Consider the following 22,273-nt stretch of genomic DNA (forward strand, 5'->3'; position numbering starts at 1 on the left):
CCCAGATGTGGCTGAAGAAGTCTCCACAGTAAGATCCCTCGAGAAGTTCACATTGGCTAGAAAAAATTAAATAAAATCGTTCATCATTGCAGCCAATTGTCTAGTATATTACCCCTAAAATAGTTCCAAAATAACTCTTTTTGATAATCTTTTCTGTCAGTAATTTCAGAATTGACTATGCAAATTACATATTGTCTCTACTGCCAGTATATATGCTAACGCTCATTTTTTATAACCAAAGACTCAGTATCTTCTTTTCTCCATTATAACTCTATTTGTAGGAATTCCTTTTCGGAGACCCGTTTGAAACATTTTCAAATATGTTATGCACATTTCATGTCACAAAAATTTTCTCAGGTCTCTATTGTTAAGCACATTCTTCATTTCATCATGTCTAGACAAGTAAAATATTATGTCTTCATCTTCTTGACCATTCTAGATTTGTCGAAATCACAAACTTCAAACAACAGCTGCATCCTTGATACTCATTTGTTTCCTACAGCTAACTCAAATTGTAAATCAGGCAATTGGGGTGGTTTTATAAGCAGCAGTTGTTGTAGAGAAGCATTTGATGATTACTTATATGCAGTAGGCAGGAGGCTCAACTTAACAGGAGACATATTCTTGAATTCTACAGAGCAAATAAACTGCTTAAATTTTATGAAAACATTTGACAAGGATGGTTCAAGCTGTCGTATTTCCAAGCTAACTAGTGGAGAAGGTGGTTGTTCTAACTACACTGTTTCAAATGTTGTTAACAAGCTGGGAAACAGATTGAAAAATTTAGATGAAGGGTGCAAGAATTTGAGCTCAGACGGCAGATTGGATCAGGCTTGTACTGCATGTTTGAGAAGGTGGGAAGAGATTGATGGATCATCTGATGAAGAAATAGCCTCAGCAGAGGCTGAAGCCAATGTGTGTAGATTTGCAGTCTTGATGACTTTAATAGGAAGTCGGATAGATAATAAAAACTGGGTTCAAGCTGTTTTCAATTGCCTTGCAGAGAAGCCTCTTGCCACAGGTTCAACTTTTAACATCAATTATACATTATTTGTTGAATCAGAAAGCGGTCGATTCTAACATGTATATTGATATTCTAATCTCCTTTTTCTTCAGTGTTGGGTGTTAAAGGAGAAACAGCTAGTAGCAAAATCAAGAAAAGCACAGGTAATTCCTTATTTTTGCGTTTTTTTTTTTTTAATTTTTACGAGTAACCCTATTTGAGTTGAATTACCTCTTCAAAGTTGAATTAACTATCTCAAACAAGTAAAACTTTGGATCTAGTGACTAACCTTATAATCATTGTATCAAATAATTTAAAAGTTTGATCTTGATATGATACTTATAAGTCTCGAACTCAAACCCTCTTGGAAGTATTTATAGATTTCACACTTAGCCATTTAACTCCCCTTGGGGGGCTGGGTTTTGATTTGAATAACCTTTGTAACGATGGCAGGTTTTTGGATTAAAATTGGCGGTTCAGTAGGAGTTGCACTAATAGTAGTTATTGCAGCCTGGATTATATTAAGGAAAAGGACTGTGAAAAACAGTTCACCAGGAATGGATGGTAATTCATAATTATTTATATTAATCTAGTTTGAAGCAAATCATATGGAGAACTACTTGCTTTATTTTTTTTTATCTGATAGCATCAGATGACACACTCACAGGGGAATCTCCCTGCCTAAAGATACCAATTAAGGAAATTTATTCAGCAACAAACAGTCTCAGTGCATCAAACTTACTTGGCCAGGGAGTAGCTGGTGAGATCCTCTATCAACGATTTAGTGTATAGGATTAACTTGATAAATTAAAAAGTTGAGATGGTAGCAAGGATGGTCAATTTGTTGTAAGTATTCGAATACGAAGTAAACGAACAAACACAAACTAGATCAAATTTTAATATAGTTTTAGTCATTGGACCAGATTAATACTTAGTCAAATTGTAACAATTACAAGGATAAGCACCAAACCATTAGGTCACAATTTTATTTTGTTATACATTATTGTAATTTTTATTTAATCTATTTTAATTGAATTAGATGTTATAAGGAAAATAAAAATTTTCGACAGTACTGATATTTTAATTTAAATGATAAAGATCTGGATTGGCCTTTTGACAGTGTCAAGGCCCAGTCCAGGTCTGAAAACATAGCCCACTAGCAAGGAATTTTACTCCCCAATTATATTGCATTCTAAGATATGCAGAGAATTATTGCAGATTAAATTCAGAAACTCTATGAGAGGAAAATCCTTTATGAGAAATAGTGCTTCAGGCACATTAAGGTGTAGCAAAATATAAGAGCAGCATGAATTAGGAAACTGTCTTCTTTTGTTATACCTTTTTCTTCCTGTTCTTCATTGGAAGGTTGGATTTTGATGATATGCTGCTATCACCAGGAAAGGTGTATAAAGGCATACTCTCAAATGGTCGACATGTCGCAGTTAAGCACATCATAAAAGATGGAGATGCAGAGACATTTGTCAGGGAAGTTCGAAGTTTATCTGACGTCCGACATCCAAATCTTGTAGCTTTGCTCGGTTATTGTGAGGACAAAGATGAATGTTTTCTGGTGTATGAGCTGTGCCATAATGGGAATCTCTCAGAGTGGTTATATGGTATGCTTTAATTTCCAGTCTCAATGTTATTGTTATTCTTTTTATCTTTTCCTTTGTTTGGAAAGCCAACTGACAGAGCTGATGAACACCAGGTAAAGATAAAACTCTTTCATGGATTCAAAGGCTTGAGGTTGCAATTGATAGTGCTAGAGGCCTACAATTTCTCCACACTTACCCAGCAGGCCGCATAGTTCACAGAGATATCAAGGTAAACTTTCTCCTGGAGGCATGTTCTCTTTTTCTTGGACTTCAATAACCACTCTTTGTTTGATTCTGTTTTCGAATGTGATGCAGCCAACAAATATTCTTCTTGATGCTGACTTTCACGCGAAACTTTCGGATTTTGGGTTATCAAAAGTTATGGACATTGGCCAATCCTATGTGAGCTCAGAAGTGCGAGGAACATTTGGTTATGTTGATCCAGAGTATAGAAGAAACCACCATGTGAGTGCTTCAGGTGATGTTTACAGTTTCGGAATAGTACTATTGCAACTCATTTCAGGGCAGAGGGTCATTAATCTGAGCGTCAATAGACCAATGACTCTGAATAAAATGGTGAGAAATGACTTTCCATATCTATAAAACTAAACCTCCAACTTTTGATTCCCACAATTTGTAACTTATATCCGGAATTATTTTTCAGGCAAAATTCCATATGAGAGGTGGAAACATATCAGAATTTGCTGATCCGAAACTTAATGGGGAGTACCCAGTGGAATCCTTTAGCCTTGTACTCGAGTTAGCTTTGTCATGTACAGGTCTCAAGCAGCAAAGACCATCCATGGAACAAGTGGTATTAAGACTAGAACACGCATTTAAAATCTCTCACTGACCATTCATGGATCGAGATTGAATATACAAAAGAGAATAAGCATTTTATTTATCTTGAAATCTACAATAGATGATGTTTCCCGCAGTAATGTATTACAATCTTATTATCATGTATTACAAGCTACAATAGAATCACATACAACAGAGGTTCTGTACACAAAGCTTCATAAAAAAACAGAAGCTGATTTGGCTATTAGCTCTTCAAAAACGCAAGCTAATAGAACAATCAAACAAGGAAAAGGCAACCAATGTTTGTACTTACATGGATAGGAAGACAGATGAATGGATACCCTTGAAAAAATTGGGTTACCAAACGTGAACAGGACGTTCTTGAGGAAAATCTGGAACCATTGAGCCAGACGAGCTTTCAGAAAATTCATGAAGAACTCCGATGAGAGCACTGGCCTTCTTGCTAGCTCGCGATGTGCCTTCGCTGAGTACCGAATATAACGATCCCATAAGAGAAGGGCTCTTAACCAAAAGAGCAACCACATATGCACCACCATTGATGCACAAAGCCAACAATAAAGACACACTGTACTCCTTCCCTACCCTGGAACTAGAGGAATCCAGAATCCTCACTATCACATTCAGCGCTCCATGACGTATTATTGCTAATGTCCCTTCAAGTTTCTCTGCTAGAGTTGCTAAAACCGCTAGAGAATCTGTTACAAGCTCTTCTATATGAGAAGAACTCAAAAGATCAACCAGTAAAGGAACTATCCCAGCCGCAAGCACCTTCGAGTGATTGCCAGGATGCATTAGCAGCCCAAATATTGCCACCAATGCGTTCTTTTTGCCTCGATTAGATCCATTTCTAACCATTTCCACTAAAGCCGGTATAGCCTCAGGATTTACTCCAATCAGTTTCCTGTACTCTTCTATAGACGCAATGTAAAACAGTGTAGCGGCTGCGTGATTCCTAGCCTCTACTTTCAGTCCCTTCTTTAAAACGTCTATAATCAATTCCAATCCTCCATTTTCAACTATTATGCTCTTGCTTTTGTGGTGCTTTGAAAGATTCAATAAAGCCGCAATGGCATTCTCTTGAGTAGATGAATCTTTTGATGACAAAAGATTCAATAGACTTGGAATGCTGCCAACTTCTACCAAACAAGACCTATTAAAAATGGTTGCTTTGGTCAGAAGCCGAATCTCATAAGCTGCTTTCTTCTTCTCTTCACTTGTCCCATCTAGAAGCTTGCAAGCAAGAAAATTAGCCAACAATTTCACAGCTCCTTCAGCAGCCATACTCCCAGCAAGAACCGTTCTTGTAATATCACGATTCTTGTGACTTGATTCTTCACCGATGCAAACACCATTTTCAGCTGACCAATCTTGAATGATCCTCTTTAAAGCCAAATTAGACACTAGATCCTTATTTGGTAGCCTCTCACCTGTCTTGGGACAAGTAGAATTCCCAGCTCTAAACCATTTCAAGATTGAAGCACGATCGTAAGTATGTCCTGAGGACAACGTGACTGGATCTTTCATTATCTCCAGCGAAATTGGACACATAAAATCATCCGGGTTCACCCCAGTTAGCATCTTCGTGCACCAGTTGTTCACATGATGAGTAGCTTCAGTGTCAACGTGATCAAAAATTACACATCTGCAATAGGTCAACAACCCCATTAAACTGCTTAAGATTGACAATTCTCCTCTCTTCTCTACATTCAAGTACTCCATCCCAATTTCTGTATCCAAGAACTTGATTTCTTTATTGCATTCACTCCATTTTGTGACTCCCAGGTAATCCAAAAACTGCTGTATTTCATTTCTATCTGGGTCATCCCCATCCACAAACCGACCCAAGATCCTGGTGACATCATTAATGACCCGTTTATCATCTGGGTCAACTTCAAATCTTGCTTTACGCGCTTGCCTCATTGCTAGCTCAACTAACTCCTTCGCTTCGCTTGATAAGCCAACTGCCTCGAGGGGCAAGACATCCAGACCCGTACTAATGGCCCGAATCAAGATCCGGAACTGGTTGGCCACCCGATCCGATTTCATAAGCATCCAAAGTCGTGCACCTTCACGGGTACAATCTTCCAACAAGAAGTGAATCTTCTGGAAGGCTAAATGGAGCTCAGAGAAGACAAGGACAAGCGAATCCGGAACATCTGATAGTTCGACCCGAAACTCTTCTAGTACAATCAAAACATTCTGGACCTGGCGAATAGTTCCGTGAGCATTTCTCTTATTGGCAGAGAAAAAACGAGACTTGAAAGAACATATGCTTTGAGCAAGCTCAATAAGTGAGTAGAGAAGGGTGGATGGAGAGATTGATTCACACGGATGAACCGCCGGAAATGTCAGAACCCGGCGACCCGCCCCACTAATTTGATGGATCATCCAAAAAATAAAAAAGGAGAAGAAAAAACCAAAGGGGAAAACGTTTGAATTTCACTTTTTAAGTTTCTCGATTTGGATTGTCTGATGAAAATGTTTGTTATGTTAGTTCGATATATATAAGGAGGGAACTTGGGACACGTGTCTTAATATTATTCGATATAATGAGATTATTCAGATCTAACGTTCTGTGCGCTGAAATGATCAGAGTTTGTACACGTGGGAGCATGGGAGATGGGGGAAGCGGCTTCCCTAGTACTTTCGAGTAGAATGCCAATCAATGAAAAAGCGCCACGCGTCCGGAAAGTATGGGAGAGGTGCTTGCTATTGAAGGCACGTGAAAACGAGTGGCCGACTAGTACTGTATGATCACACGAATATATTTTTATATTTTTTTAATACAAAAATAAACGTGGAATTATTGACCGGGAAAATGACTTAATTTTAGCGACGTTTAGCTTATATTTAATAATTTATTATTTATATTATTTTATTTAATTTTTTAATATTAAAATATTATAATAATTTTATTACAAAAGATAATATGATAGATAATATAAATAATAATCTAATATCACATCTATTTTAGTATTAAAATATTATCAAAATAATTTTAATTTTATTATAATTTTATTTTTATTTATTACTTTTTTACGACAAAAACATCCATATTTTTAATCAATATAACAAGTAATATAAAATATATTTTAAAATAATTATATGTAAAGATATTTAAATAAAATAATATTTTAATATTCTTTTATTGTCTCTAATTAAATACAATTATTATTTATATCTATTAATTTGTATTAAATATAGTAATCATTTATACCCAATAATTTTTAAATAATTTATCTTTAAAATAATTTTTTATTTTTATAATAAAATATTACTCATGAAAGTCAAACTTTAACATGAAGAAGCATATATGAAGGAAAGGTCAAGGTTAGGGGCAAGGATAGATGTCAAGAACCTCCGTTACATTGTATTACGATATTCATTATTGACAAATAATAATATTTGTCATTAAGATAAGTAGATATCTTCAGCAACCATATGAGTTTTACTTTTAGATATTGACTAATGACTTCAAAACCAAGTAAGGAAGTGGGAAGGCCAAAATATTGAACATAGAGAGAACTTGAATGACTCGGTTCTTTGAATGGACATTTTAAAATTGTCACTTTTGTTTGAATTATACTTTGATAATCGAGGTTATTGAACCGTCCACGAAAAGTCAATTTTAGGATTCGTATTTTATTTAATTCTTTAAAGGTATGTACGATCTAGTTTAGTACTGTTTGAGAGTTTTTTCAAACTAAATAATTGTAGGTTTCAAACCAAATTAAAAAAATGTGATTAAGTATGATTTAGATTACGGTTTAACCATATTAAAATCATTCACTTTTAAATATATATTATTTAATTAAATTAATTAAATTATAGTAATATAAAACATAATAAAAATATGTAAAATAATTATTAAATATATACAATATATATAAAAAAATGATAAAATAAATAGGAAAAAAATTATATATTTAATTGTATATTAAAAAATTTCTGTCAAATATATATATATGTATTTTCAAAAAAATTTCAAACTACAACCCAAACTAAAAACAATTTTTTTAAAAATTTATTAATTCAAACCAAATTAAACTATAATTTTTAAATATTTTAATTTGGTTTTATAATTTAAACTGAATTATACATACTTCTGTTTCAACGTACGCAGAGATTAAAGCTAAACTGTATGAGTGTTTTGGGAGAGAAGAAAGAGGATTTATTTGCTAAGGGCCTAGGATTAATTTGATAATAGTTTTAACATTAATTTAAAAAAATTAAGAAGCACTAAATGATTTTGTACAAGTGGAGGAAATCTTGAAAGAAATTCATTGGTGAAACTGTAGTGGAAGCACAAGATTCAAAATAAAACTGCACTAACTGAAAAGTCCAATAAACAGCCTGTGGGCAAATAGAGCCCTGCATTAATCCAAAGCCCACCTTCTTCTGTCCTCTGCAGTGGGAGAAGGACTATTTCCCACCCAACTTTAGATGCGTTTTTAAAATACCATCCACGGCAGATAAAAATTCATTTTTTTCATCCATGACCAAACTGCAGTCTAATTTTTCAGTTAGGGACAGGGGCAAAATCGTTATTTACTATTTAAAACCTTAAAACTTTAAAATTTTACCGTTTTCCCCCTCCAGGTTTTAAAAACTAATAACTAACCCATCCTCAAAGTTTGAAAAGTTTAGATTTTACCCCTAGGGTTTGCTTCCTTCACCGGCCATCACCGACGACCGAAGCAATCGACCGATCTCCCATCTCCGACTACAAAGGACGACGAAGGACGACCCTTCGTCACCCAGATCTGGACGACGAAGCATCGTCCAGATCTAGAAGAACAGACGAAGGACGATGCTTCATCGTCCTTTGTCGTAGCCTCTAGATCACGCAACGAGCGATGAAGGACGGTGAAGAGTCGTCCTTCGTCGTCTGGGTGAAGCGACGAAAAGAGACCTCTTCGTCGCACCGTGGCGAGGAGATGAAGATCTCTTCATCGCACCACTGCTATCGCACCAGGAGAAGGAGGAGGTCGGTGACGACGCCGGAGACGACGTCGGGAGATGAAGTTGAAAAATAGGGGTGAAACTGCTAGTTTTGAAAGTTATGGGGGGCGATTGCATTTTGAAAAATATGGAAACCCTAGGATTTGGGGGTGAAAATGTTAGTTTTCAAAGTTTAAAAACTTTAGGTAAAGTGAAATGTTAGTTTCTAAAACCTAAGGGGGGTGAATGGTTAAGCCCTTACATAAATTTTGGGATGAATTTTGTATACTAAATTGAGGGGTATTTTTATCATTTCATCTAACAAAGGTAAAATAGATATTTTACCTTTATGCAAATAAAAATCATCCATATTAACGGTTTATGAGTGAGAAAAGTGTATTTTCATCTGTTATGAGTGATATTTTGAAAACGCATATAAAGTTGGGTGGGAAATAGTCCTTCTCCCCCTCTGCAGTCCATAAATCTCCCGCATCAGTCATATCAGACTGCCAGCTAAAACCCAGCTAGCAAATTCTTCGTTATTGTTGTTATTAGTTTTAGACAAGACAATTAATAGACACGTCTAATCACGACTTAATTAGGCCAAATAATTATACATTTATTACAATATTTAAAAAATTGATATAAATATTTTTTGAATCTTGACATATGGGTGAGAAATTGCCTTTCAAACTTAACGGGTAAGAAATTATCAGTTCATCAAACCTTGGGCTTTTGGCCTAATACATATTAACCAAAACTTAGGTTTGATACATTTCTCAGAACCTCATCAATTAAAATAAATTAACATTAATTATAACACTTCACAGCCCAACAAGGTAAGCTTAGTCCACAACCCAAATCTATGGAATTTTCAAAACAAACAATAAAATATGCAGAATATTACAAGCATAATTAATTAATTAATTAATATTAGTAAGAGGTAAATTTCTTTAGAAATGTATATATTACACAAGTTAATTTTTCGTTTATAATTTCAGAATTATATAAAACGATTTATTAATATCAAATCAGAGAATATTCCTATATATATTATTTACTCACTATCGACAAATGAAGACATTATATATTGATAGGAATGGGAAGAGAAAGGAAAAGAGATGCCCATATATAAAATTGTGCATGCACTGGCATGCAACCAAGGAGAATCCATCATATATATATATATATATATATATATATATATATATATATATATATATATATATATACTTTGTTTTTTGTGGAGAAACCTCCCTCAAATCTGATCTTCGAAATTTAATAAATAAAATTTTAAATTTAATGATTAACTCTGTAATTATCAAACCAAGTCAATTAAAAATATAATTTTATATAATTAGAATGTAAATTTTCATCTTTGAACTTACGTTATTTTGTTATTCAATTTATCTCTTTCGACGAAAGAATCAATTCTACTCACTAACAAACAAGTTTTTTATAGATCTCTTGGCCCGTTTGAGGATCTGTACCATGCCATGCATCCTCAATTAGTTTGGTGACAAATGGGTCCCCAGAGAGACCTTCAAATCAGTGAGACGCCCAGCCAGCCGGCGACATTTATTGCATATCGCATCAAGTAAATGCCGATTTCATGGTTCTAACTTTTATACAGCCCCACGAGCTTTGTTTAGCCTGTGAAAATCAGCCCACATGAACTTTATATCATTGTCTTTCAACATGCCAAACTATTCACCAAAAGTGCTACTAGGAAAAAGATGGCCAGCTATTTACAACCAAGAAAGATTAGGTTCTCTGTGTGTGTGGGTGTGTATACATATACACACACTTTTGTGGCCCTCTTCTTCTTCTATCAAATGACCCTTTGATGTATCGTAATATGGCATTTTTCAGAAACAAACTGTTATTTTGCCTCTTGCTTTTTTGCTTGACACCACTGGTTTTTTCACACAGTGTTAGCAGGCATTACACGCCTCCCAGTGTCACTCCCTTAACCAATCTTTTTACTCATGTCTTAATTGATGAGGGCTTCTCTACATTTTTTGGAGGATCCAACATCAAGATCATCAACAATGGCTCCATGGCCGCTATCGCTCTTGACAAATCATCCGGTAAAATTTTATGCCTTTCTCTCTTTCACCAATTAACTTAGCTTTTTCAAACTCATATTTGTTTCTTTAGGCTCTGGATTAATCTCCCGGAACGATTATCACTACGGATTCTTCAGTGCCGCAATAAAGTTGCCGGCCGGAATCTCCTCTGGAGTTGTACTGGCATTCTATGTAAGTTGTTTTTAGTTGTTCTAACATGTAGAATTTGCTGAAATTTAATCAGATATCTGTTTATACTGCAGTTGTCTAATGCCAATAAGTATCCTCATAATCATGATGAGATTGATATTGAACTTCTTGGTCATGATGAGAGAAACAACTGGGTTCTCCAAACAAATATTTACGCCAATGGAAGTGTTACTACGGGAAGAGAAGAGAAATTCTACTTCTGGTTCGACCCAACTGCACAACACCATTATTATAGCATCATTTGGAACGTCCATCATATAGTGTAAGTTTACAAAAACTTCTTACTGCTGTTAAATATTAGAATTCCATATACTAACAGCAAAAAAAAAAAAAAACTAATGCAGGTTTCTGGTGGACAATATACCAGTAAGAGAATTTCCCAGCACGGGCGCCTTCTCTTCTGTGTACCCTTCAAAGCCGATGTCAGTTTATGTGACCATATGGGACGGATCCGATTGGGCGACCCATGGAGGAAAATATCCAGTTAATTATAAGTACGCGCCTTTTGTTGCTTCAATGGCGGAAATGGAGATGACTGGCTGCATGTCAAATGAAACTGTTCTTCCAAATTCTAACTCGTGTTCAAAGACTAGTCATTCAAGTAGTTCAAGATCCGACCCGGTTTATGGACAAGAATTTGTTTCGCTGTCGGAACAACAAATTACAGCACTGCAATGGGCAAGAAGCAAGCTTATGTTTTACTCGTATTGTAAGGATATTTCTAGGTTCAAAGTCATGCCATCGGAGTGTAAATAAATAGAAAGACATTTTATTTTTTTAAATTTATTTATTTCATATAAATTGAAATATTAATAAACCCATTAATTATTCAATTGATTATTATTTTTAATATTGAAACTTAATTATAATTAAAAAATCAATAATTCGAGAATTAAGAGGAGATTTCTTAATTATTTATGAAAAGACATAGCATTTAAATATGATAAACCGTTTTATTATATTAATTATCACTCCATTTAAAAAATATTTATTTTTGTATTATTTCTATTAAAAAAATTAGTGTTCCATCGGAATCATTCCTGCCATCTGTGAAAGTTTTGAAGAGGTAAAAATTAAAAAGATAAAAGATTTTACCACTACAGTAGTTTTTGTCAAATTTCTATTTTAAGAGGCCACAGGATTTATTTCTATGGAAGGTACAGTAAATTTTTAAAATTTTATTTTTTAATATTTAAAAACCTAAATATTTATTTATGAATAAATTTTTATTAAAATTTTTAGTTATAGTTAAAGATAAAATTATTATTTAACAATAACATTTAAAGAATAAAAGTTTTATGTTATTTTATTTTTAATTTAAAAATTAATAATTTCTCTTTAAAATTAAGTTTTAAAAAGTGTATTTTTCCCCTTAGTTAGGGTTTCAAATTTTGTTGGCAATTTTCTAATGAAAGACGACCAATATCTCTCTCTTTGACACCCCCTTCTGATCAATAACATCTAGATTATGTCAAATTTAGACAAAGAGTTTAAACTCTTTGTCTGAATATTTGTTATCTAAATAAAAAGTTTTAACTATTTATCTGAATTTTATCAAACTCAGATATAGTCAGTCGGAGAGAAAGACATCACTAAAAAAGCAGAGATATCAGCTATCATTTATCAGAAAATCATCGATAAAATTTGAAACCCTAGATTAAAAAAAATGTCATTTTTTAAAATTTAATTTTGAGAGAAAATTATGAAATTTTTAAACTTATAGAGAAAAATATGATAAAATTTTTATTTTTTAAATTTTTTTAGTAGATGATGATTTATCCCTGATTTTAATTAGAATTTTTAATTAAAATTAGTTTATAAATAAGTATTTAAGTTTTTATAAGTTAGAGGATGAAACTTGGTATGTCACTATACCTTGGGTGGGAACAGGTCTTTCAGCCTTTATAAAAAAATCTTCTGTCCAAGTAGCCAGGAATCCAGCTCACGTTTGTTGTTTTTTTATGTGCAATCTGTCGGTGCGTTTATTATTAATGTCAAGTGACAGTAATGAAAAGACCGAATTCTTTACCGACCCTAACCAGGCGAAAGGACTATTTCCCTACTAAGTTTAGGGATGAAAAATCAAAACATTTATTTATTCTTAAATTTTTTTCAAAATTTTTGTTTAATATAAAAATAAAATTATTATTTAATAATATATAATATAAAATATATTAAATTAATATAATATATTACTTATAATATAATATATATTATTAATATGAATTAATATATTTTTTAAATAAAATAATGTATATAAAAAATTTTAAATTTTTAGAGTATTTGTGAAAATATTAATTAAAATAGTTTTTATATATATATATAGTAACTTTTTTTTTTCTATTATACATATATAACCTAAAATACTCTTAGAGTTTGTACTCACCCAACTAAACATAAACTCATTCAATTAAGATATAAAACTCATCAACTCATTTAGCTGATACTAAAATATTAGATGAAATGAGATAAAAATATAAAATTTTATGATGACTTTGATAATGGGAAGGTTGGTCAGGTGATTAGGTGGTTGGCCAATCACATAGTCAATCAATTTATTTTTAAAAAACTGACTAGTCGAGTGGCTGGCCAGCTGACTAAACACTCAGCCAACCAATTTATTTTTAAAAATTAGTTGGTCGTAACTACTCCATCAAGCTAATCTCAAATTTCATAATCTTCTTCTTTTAAAGATAAAATCAAATTAAAAAGTGATTATATTTGCATAATAAAAAATAATTATATATATATATATAAAATTTAAAAAATAATTATTTTAATTAATATCATGATATTTTTTAAAATAATGATATATCAATTAAACATTTTTGTTATTTTATTTATAAAAATTATATTATATAATATAATATTTAATATATGATATAAAAAATAATATAATACATAATTTGACTATCATGATAGATCGGAGTGTAAAGAGAGGAACTAAATTTATGACACTTATCCGAATGGTGCTAGCTTAGACAAAGCATTTAAATTTGGTGTACATATGCTCAGAGCCATAATTGAATTATGAAATATAAATCTATTTCCGAATCCAAAATTTTATGAGTGGGGGAATACTGTAAAGGTGTCTTTGAGTAGCATTTCTTGTGTCACAATTAAACTTTTAAGTATGCTTTTATTTTATGTATCAACAGTGATAAATAAATAAATATATATATATATATATATATATATGTAAATTTATGGATCTTCCTAAAGCAAAGGGTGAAGGGTTCTTTGCACTAAATTTACACCACTCCACAACCAATCAAAAACAATTGTTTCACCTAAGATAAATGCACACAACTTATGGTTCAAAGTCAATATAAATAAGGGTTGGTAAACAAACATCTTTTCATAGGTGAAAAAATCTACTGTATATGATAATACTCTTCATTGGATTTTCATTTTTTACTAATAATTATATTATTTTTATTTTTAAAAAAATTATTGGAATAAAAATCAAAACAGAAAAATGTATTTATTTAATATTCTATAAAATATGGTTGAATGTGTTTAAACTATCTTCTTAAAAACTTTATTAGAAAAATCTAGTAAAACAAAATCTGATTAATGAAAAAAGAGTATAATATACATTTTATCCAATATATAATATATTTAAAAAATTTGCTCCCTCTTATCAATGCTCCTCTTTTTTGTAATAGATTAATTTGGATATTTATTGAACCATCGTATATCGATATTATCTACTAACTTTTTAAATGTTGATATTGATACTGTTTTTAGTGAATAAGTTCGCAAAATTATTATTAAATCGTAGTTGTTTAACATTAACCTTTCAGCTCTATTGGAGCTCATGGGTATAAAAGAACTTTGATGAGATATTTTTTGTTCTCTCTCCTTTAATGTATCCACATTTAGTTTTAGTAATATATGTTGTATTGTCTTCATATAATATGGAAGGAGTATCCGTTATACGAGAAAGATTGTATGTATTCTAGATATGATAGATGACAGATTGAAATCATATGCATTCTCGGTTGGCTTCATAGGTGACAGATTGTACCCATATGCATTTCGTTTTCAATAATGAATCAATACAAATTAAATCTTATACATAATAATTTGAATCTCAATCTAGCCTTGGAAAATATTTACATAAATTATTATAATAGAATTTCTGAGATCCTCTAAAGGTGTTACTAATTGTTCTCTAAACATATTTTTGATATAATAACAAATACTAGCTAGAGTTCATAAACTAAATAAAATTGTAAATTATTAATATCACTTATAAGAGATAAAAGGAATATTTGAAGTTGAAAACAAAAAAAACTACTAACGTGTTTGCTTTGGAGCTAGACTTGGTAGTGGCCATACCTGGCTAACCTCAACGGAGCTCGTAATGTTGGTGGGCAAGCCCTGTCTGTCAAGACATGTTATAGTGTGAGCCTTATAAGTAAGACCTATCACTAAATGAAGAGGGCCAAAAAATAGAGGTCTGGGTTATGTCACAGATTAATCTGACTCCCTTAACGTATTTATTTACTATTAATATTAGTTTCTAACTAGTTCATGTCCGTTTGAAAAATTAGTAACCAATTAAATTTTAAATTTTGTTTTGTCATTAAGCTCTTAAAAAATGAATATTTAAATAATTTTTTATTATTATTTTATTTTTAATTGAAAATGAATATATATATATATATATAAAAGTGAGGAGAAGGAGAGAGAAGCGTCTATGAGATGATGCCAAAAGAGACACTAATTTCATTGATGGATGCTAATTGAGAGTGGGACCGGGGTGTTGATGGTTTCCAGGACTCACGGTTGTAATTTATCATTTCGACAAAATACCTGTCATTTCAATTCAGACCTGATGTCTTTTTTATTTTTATTTTTATTTTTTCTATTTTTATCTAAATTGCATAAAATTTCTCTAAAAGAAGCTATTATTATTAAGATGAGACATGTTTTAATCAAATAAGGAAGCAATATATTTTCATCATCACCATAACTATTATTACTAAATGAAGCAGAATGTCACGAGGTCCTATTTATTCTGTGTGTTTTTGGAAAGAAGAAGAAAGGAGACATGAGAAAGGCTTAAATCCACGCCGGATTCTTGAGGGGAGTAACAACAGCCTTCACTTGCAAGTAACTGTTTAGACCATAAATACCCTTTTCTCTTCCTTGTCCACTCATCTTGTATCCTCCGAAAGGAATTGCAGCATCAAACACGTCAAAGCAGTTTATCCACACAGTTCCGGCTCGCAATGCGCGCATCAAGGTGTTGGCGGTGTCTATGTTCTGGGTGAACACTCCTGCAGCCAATCCATAGCGGGTCGTGTTTGCTCTTCGGATGACCTCGTCAAGGTCCCTGCAGTCACACCATGAATAGCATAAATATCTGTCACAGAGAATTCCACTGATAATGATAACAAGAGCATTAAGAAGCTTCTTTGCTCACTTGAATTTCAAGATGGACTGCACTGGACCAAATATCTCTTCTTTCGCTATCAACATGTCATCCTATTATTAACACCAGTCATTAGTTATTAACTCCACATATTTTAATTTTCTTAGTTAAAAAGTTACTGGGAAATACCTTAACATTTGAGAACACAGTGGGCTGAACATAGTAGCCCTTGTTACCAAATCTCTCACCACCAGTTTCAAGGGTTGCTCCGCTGTCAACACCCAATCTTATGTATCTCAGGATCTTCTCGAATTGTTCTTTATCAATCTGATTGAGCAAACTTCCATCAGCCCCTCAAATAACATGTTTCAAAGTAAAATAAGAAGTGCAACTTTTGCAATTTAAGATTTTTCTCACTATTTTAAGTATTCTATATCTTTCTGGGAAACCATTTTTCAAATTTGTATCAATTGAAAATTGTAATAACAGTCTCTGGTCATTCTCAGTCAATGGAGGGTGGAAAAAGTGGTGGTGCTAGACAAGGCTAAAACAACTTTCACCAACATTAATTTAAGAAAGAACTTGTTGCTAATTCACCTGTGGTCCTTGTTGAATTCCTGCCTTGAATGGATCGCCAACAACACGGTTCACTGCAAGTGCCTTAGCTTTCTCCAGAAATTGATCATATACTCGCTCATGTACATAAGTACGTGAACCTGCACTGCAGCATTGTCCCTACAGATGGTACAAAATATAGTCAACAAAAGTAGAAAGATATGTAAACCTATCCTAAATTTTCAGAAAACATTTTTGAGGCAATACCTGATTAAAAAATAAAGCAAAGTGTGCCAACTCAGCTGCCTTATCTACATCTGCATCTTCACATACAATAAAAGGAGATTTCCCTCCAAGCTCTAAGGTTACTGGCTTAAGATTGCTTTTTGCTGCCAATTCAAGCACAATTTTTCCAGTATCAGTTGATCCAGTGAAAGCAAGCTGCAAGAGATTAGCAAATAATTGTTAAACTGACATAATAACATATGATTTGCAACATATAAGTATTCTAATTGTATGAGACGAACCCTTCAATACAAAGGATAAACTGTTGAACCAAATTTTAGTGTTTTGCTATTGATCACGCAAAATGATCCCAACTACACATTTCAGAATCCACTCAATTGCATAGATTCAGTATATAATACCGCAGGTTACTAAAACACAAAAAAGATGTGGAGCTGCATTTGTTATTCGGAAAGGATAACTAACCTAAAATATATAATTCTTACAGATAAAGGTTTTTTAAATACCTTATCCACTTCCATATGACTAGCAAGAGCTGCACCGGCAGTCGGGCCAAACCCAGAAATTATATTTAGAACACCTGGAGGAAGTCCAGCCTGTCATAACAGTTTGACTCATGAGAACAAGTATAATAATAAGACCAAAGACCAATAGATGTGCTTGTTCCTCTTATCAGAACAGGCATTGAAGCATTTCTTCAGCAAGCTGAGTATCAAATATTATGCAATCAGAATGACAGATTTGAATGTGTGCATGGTATACGTAAAAAGTTTAAGTACAACCTGAGACAATTCTGTTATCACTTAAAATGATGATGAAATTAAGAACAACATTCATCAAGAGTACTTGGCCATTTTGGCATTAATAACAAGTCAATTCAGAAACAATTGGTTATGTTCTTCACAAACAAACTATTCAATCAACAAAAACTCTCGGATCAATCTATGGATAAATGTTCTCATTACTGAAAATAGTTAATGTGGATACATATCTCATATGTGTAAATGTAAAGTTGAAATCTAAGGGTATTGCTTAAGTTCAGGTTTAGGCACAAATCTTTCTTGTAGAGTTCAACAAATAAAAGAAACCCTGACAGTGGCAGACCCAGAGATATAATATAGAGGGATCAAATATGTAAAAATGAAACTATAAGGGGTCAATAAAAAAATTGATGAAATGTAAGAATGATTAGTGTGAGATTTTAGAGATTATTTTAATATGTTAAACTAATAATTTTTCAGATTTAAAAGAGTATTAAAATACTCATTTTTCATTCTCAATAGGGGTAATTACAAATGTTTAAAACTCAAGGGGGTTAGGTGACTCTCCTTGAACCCCCTTGGATCCGCCATTGTACTCTGAAATCAAAACAAGCAGAAACAAGCACTCATTTGAAAAAATACAAAATTTGAACAAAAGTTACTTCCGGAAAATACCTCAAGGAATAGCTTTGCAGCATAGAGGGAAGACAGTGGAGTCTGCTCTGCTGTCTTAAGAACAATAGTGTTCCCACATGCTAATGCAGGTGCAACCTTCCAAGCAAACATGAGAAGAGGAAAGTTCCATGGTATAATCTGTCCAGCAACACCAATTGGTTCATGTAAAGTTTGCACATGGTGCTCTCCATCAGCTGGAACTGTGAGACCGTGAATCTTATCTGCCCAACCTGAGGAGTTTGAGCAGAGATATATCTTAACTATTTCATCAATTATAGAGTATATGGAGCGATTAAAATTAAAATACAGCAAATCGCAGAAGGAAAAATTAAATTGTTTCCTGTTTTCTCACCAGCATAATACCGGAAAAAACGCACGACCATTGGTATTTCAATTTTAGCAGCCTGCTCATATGGCTTTCCGTTATCCCAAGTCTCAAGAGCTGCAACTTCGTCATTATGCTTTTCAAGCAAATCAGCAAAGCGCAGAAGTATCCTTGATCTTTCCTGAGAAACAAAAGCAATAAATATATAAGATTTCAGACCATATATTCTATACATTTTACTTCATGTAATCCATACAAGTAGTAAAATTCAACAATCTAAGATGCAGAGTAGTTACATAAGCAGTCATCTTGGGCCATGGCCCTTCATCAAATGCCCTGCGAGCAGCAGCGACTGCTCGATCTACATCTTCAGAATCACCTTCGGCAACATGGGCAATCACATCACCAGTTCGAGGATCCAAAGTGGGAAAAGTTTTGCCTATAACAAAAGAAAGCCCCAGGCGTAAGATTCTCCCAAAAAAAGAAAAAAGAAAAAAGGCTAAACTTAAAAAGAAAAACTTTTTTTTAGCTTATGCCCCAAAAGAACATAATAGGCTATTTTCCTGTGATATAAAGTTAACCTGATGCGGAATCCACAAATTTTCCATTTATTAAAAGCTGAGTATAATCTACTTTCACAGGCGGAGTAATTGGTTCTTCAATAGCAGCGGCAGTGCTAAAACTAAATGCTCCTCTGCTCAGCGTAGAATTCTTGCCTGAAGAAAACAAGCAATGTCAATTACTAAAAGCAGATAAAAAAACCCAGGGAAGATTCATTATACACCATTTATTTAGAGCTGACAATGACAGAGCTATAAATATTTCATAAACGATGGACAAAAGTGGCAAAAGAAATTTACTGATCATAGCCCCTGGCCCAGAACCAACCTAAAATGGAACAAAAATCTAAACAACGTTAGGTAAGCCTCTTGGATCATGATCATTTCTCCAAAAAAAGTCTCTCATTAACAAAGACACACTTCATATTCCCATCAACCCAAACAAGAGATTCAGAGCTTGAAGTTTTCATTAATCTCCAAGGAACCAAACAGATGCTATTGGGAAGAGTGATAGATCATAACGGAAAAAAGTTGTAAATTTAGAGAGGCTGAATGATAAACACCAGGCAGAGGTGTCACCACCAGTATTACCTCTGAGAAAGAGATTAGATGAAGCAGCGCGTGAAAGCAAAAGCGATAGTCTCCTGGCAGCCATCCTCCTCTAACTCTCACTCACTATTTGTTTTAGATGGGGGAGTTGGTATTTCAACGCTGCTTTATAGCCTACAGCCACAATATTTTTGGAGTCATAATTATGGATTTACATGTGATTAGTCAGCAAATTGTTTAGCCTAATCCAATAATATAATATTTCCTTTATAACTGCAATAAAAATCACTTACCAAAAACGAAAACGTTAATAAAAGTCAAAATTTTATTGGGTGGATAAACAGAGAGAGAAAGAGAGGATGAGTGCGTGCTGACGAGGCATGAGCAAACCACCAATCCACCAACACCGTGAGACTTTAGAAACATGTGAAATGACCGGCAAAAGTTTCATCACAGGAATTGATCCTTCCGAGACAAAGTCAATTTGTAGACATGTCAACTTCGGAAGGCTGTACTTTTCTGAGAGTGGCTACACTCATTTTTTAGCGGTAGGACAAATTTTATGCTATTGCCAAAGCATATTTATTCAGTGGGACAAACCAACAAACGCCTAATAAACGCCTTTAACAATTCATCAAATTCTAATTGAGGCAGAGAATAATAATAATAATAATAATAATAATATTACCTCGTGAAAAGAGGGCAGATGAAAGCAGAGTTAGATGAAACATAACTAAGACTCCATTATCAATACAACTGTCGTTCTCGTCGTCCTGGCTGACTCGATCTTACCATATCTCTGTTATTATATTTTAATCCCTCACGTCTCAGAAACGATAGGGCAATAAATGAAGTGAGGGATTTTGAAAAAAGAAAATTCAAAGTAAAGCAGCGGGATCTGACTAACACGCCGATGAGTTGTTAAACTGGTCTTTTATATTAGTTCAAAGAATTCAGATTACCTGGAGAGATAGTAAACTATGTTGATTGTTGATCGGAGCATCTCTCCTGATTATCATGTACATTAAACGGTGATCTGGAGTTGTGCTTCTCTGGTCAAAACTAGGTTTAGCCATCCTTTTGTCGTAATGAGTGTAAACAAAGAATAAAAGCCACTAGTCTCCTATTATTTCACGTGTCATTGACAAGCATGCCATATGAGCTGGAACCAAGGAAATGGGATCACAATCTTAACTTATCATGGTCATATTTTTATTTTCAATCAAGTTATAAGTATATATTTTTTATAGGTAAATATATATACACATAAATATATCATAATATAATTAAATTAAAAAAAAAGTTCTAAAAATTCCACATCATCCAATCAGTGGGATCTTGTGAAATCAGAGAGACGGCCTTAACGCCAAATGCCAACTCACAAGAAGAATCCGACACGTGACCATGCAGTACCATCTAGTGGGTCATTCCAATATTGGATTCTCAGGAGGACTCTTGGAGCCTAGGAAAATCACTTTTGTGAAAGCAATTAAATAATAATTCTCGAACAAACACTGGACCACAATTTGATGATTTCAATGCAAATAATGTTATGTAGGTATATTTTTAATTATTATATATGTATTTTTAATATAAAATTTAAATATATTATAATATAATTAAATATAATTTTATTTTTTAATTTAAAATTATTTATATATCTAAATTATATATAAAATATGTATAACATATCTGAGAAAAAGATTTGTTTGACCACTATACATTGCTGACACTTGCACCTTTTATCTTTGACTTATTAAGCATATATGGTTCTTTTTTTATATATATATTAATTAAAATAGTATTTTTTTAAATCTTTCATATTTATATAGTCAATTTTTTTATTATATAAATATAAGTATTTTTTATTTTTATTTTATCTTTAGAAAAAAAAATTTTAATTTGAAATTGGTCAAGTGAGTTACATATAAAATAAGAAAAAAATAGTTACATATGCATTAAAAAAAATAAGATTATTTTAATTAACATCATTTTTTTAGTTATATTTCTTTGACTTTTGATTGCTCACATAAAAAGTAATTATATTTGTTATTTGTATTAGACCGCAATTTGATGATTTCAATTAAACTAATGTTATGTTTATGTATTTTTTATATATAAACTTGAGTGTATAAGTAATTTATAATTATATAATTAAATATTATTTTATTTTTAATTTAAAATTATTTAATTAGATAATGATATATTACCTATAAATCTAAATAATATATAAAATATTTGCAGCGTAACTTTATTGTTTCAATTTAAGTAAGTTCCCTCTTTTACCAGAAACAGATTTGTTTGACTACGATACATCGCCGACACTTTCATCTTTCATCTCTAACTGGTTAAATATGCGTGCTCCCTTTTTTTTAGCTAAATTTCTTTGACTATAGAATCAGTCACGTAAAAAGTAGCGATATTGTGCCGTTTGTTTGTTGGTTAGTTCACTAGTGATATTTATTGTTACATTAGTTAATTCAGTTCTCTCTATACACGAGGAGAAGTTTTTCCTCTTTTGTAATCATCCTTTCCTAGGCCTATCAGAGAGAACGTTTTTGTCATACGTTTTCTCGGGG

At 32.7% G+C, this 22,273-nt stretch overlaps 4 protein-coding genes across 4 annotated transcripts; 2 read left to right on the forward strand and 2 right to left on the reverse strand.

The window, feature by feature from the left end:
* The first annotated feature begins 390 nt into the window (after positions 1-390).
* Positions 391-3,478, forward strand: LOC123216343 (probable receptor-like serine/threonine-protein kinase At4g34500). Its single transcript, XM_044636775.1, has 8 exons — positions 391-1,021; positions 1,117-1,167; positions 1,457-1,567; positions 1,650-1,763; positions 2,401-2,619; positions 2,712-2,827; positions 2,914-3,174; positions 3,263-3,478. Exons 1-8 carry the CDS (start codon positions 391-393, stop codon positions 3,449-3,451), a joined length of 1,692 nt encoding a protein of 563 aa, XP_044492710.1. The 3' UTR covers positions 3,452-3,478.
* Positions 3,469-5,874, reverse strand: LOC123215948 (U-box domain-containing protein 18-like). The gene has a single exon (XM_044636267.1). The coding sequence runs from the start codon at positions 5,806-5,808 to the stop codon at positions 3,757-3,759; it is 2,052 nt and encodes a 683-aa protein (XP_044492202.1). The 5' UTR covers positions 5,809-5,874; the 3' UTR covers positions 3,469-3,756.
* A 4,196-nt stretch (positions 5,875-10,070) lies between these two features.
* Positions 10,071-11,422, forward strand: LOC123217410 (probable xyloglucan endotransglucosylase/hydrolase protein 33). The gene is made up of 4 exons (XM_044638438.1): positions 10,071-10,451; positions 10,522-10,622; positions 10,694-10,902; positions 10,985-11,422. The coding sequence occupies exons 1-4, from the start codon at positions 10,208-10,210 to the stop codon at positions 11,394-11,396; spliced, it is 966 nt and encodes a 321-aa protein (XP_044494373.1). The 5' UTR covers positions 10,071-10,207; the 3' UTR covers positions 11,397-11,422.
* A 4,179-nt stretch (positions 11,423-15,601) lies between these two features.
* Positions 15,602-20,400, reverse strand: LOC123217511 (benzaldehyde dehydrogenase, mitochondrial). Its single transcript, XM_044638574.1, has 12 exons — positions 20,383-20,400; positions 19,737-19,868; positions 19,167-19,301; positions 18,882-19,024; positions 18,613-18,766; positions 18,261-18,490; positions 17,331-17,420; positions 16,846-17,019; positions 16,621-16,758; positions 16,213-16,350; positions 16,075-16,136; positions 15,602-15,984 (listed from the first exon to the last, which is right to left on the reverse strand). The coding sequence occupies exons 2-12, from the start codon at positions 19,798-19,800 to the stop codon at positions 15,711-15,713; spliced, it is 1,602 nt and encodes a 533-aa protein (XP_044494509.1). The 5' UTR covers positions 19,801-19,868; positions 20,383-20,400; the 3' UTR covers positions 15,602-15,710.
* Positions 20,401-22,273: the final 1,873 nt, after the last annotated feature.

This window comes from Mangifera indica, chromosome 5, assembly GCF_011075055.1.
Source record: "Mangifera indica cultivar Alphonso chromosome 5, CATAS_Mindica_2.1, whole genome shotgun sequence".
Lineage (NCBI taxonomy): Eukaryota > Viridiplantae > Streptophyta > Magnoliopsida > Sapindales > Anacardiaceae > Mangifera > Mangifera indica.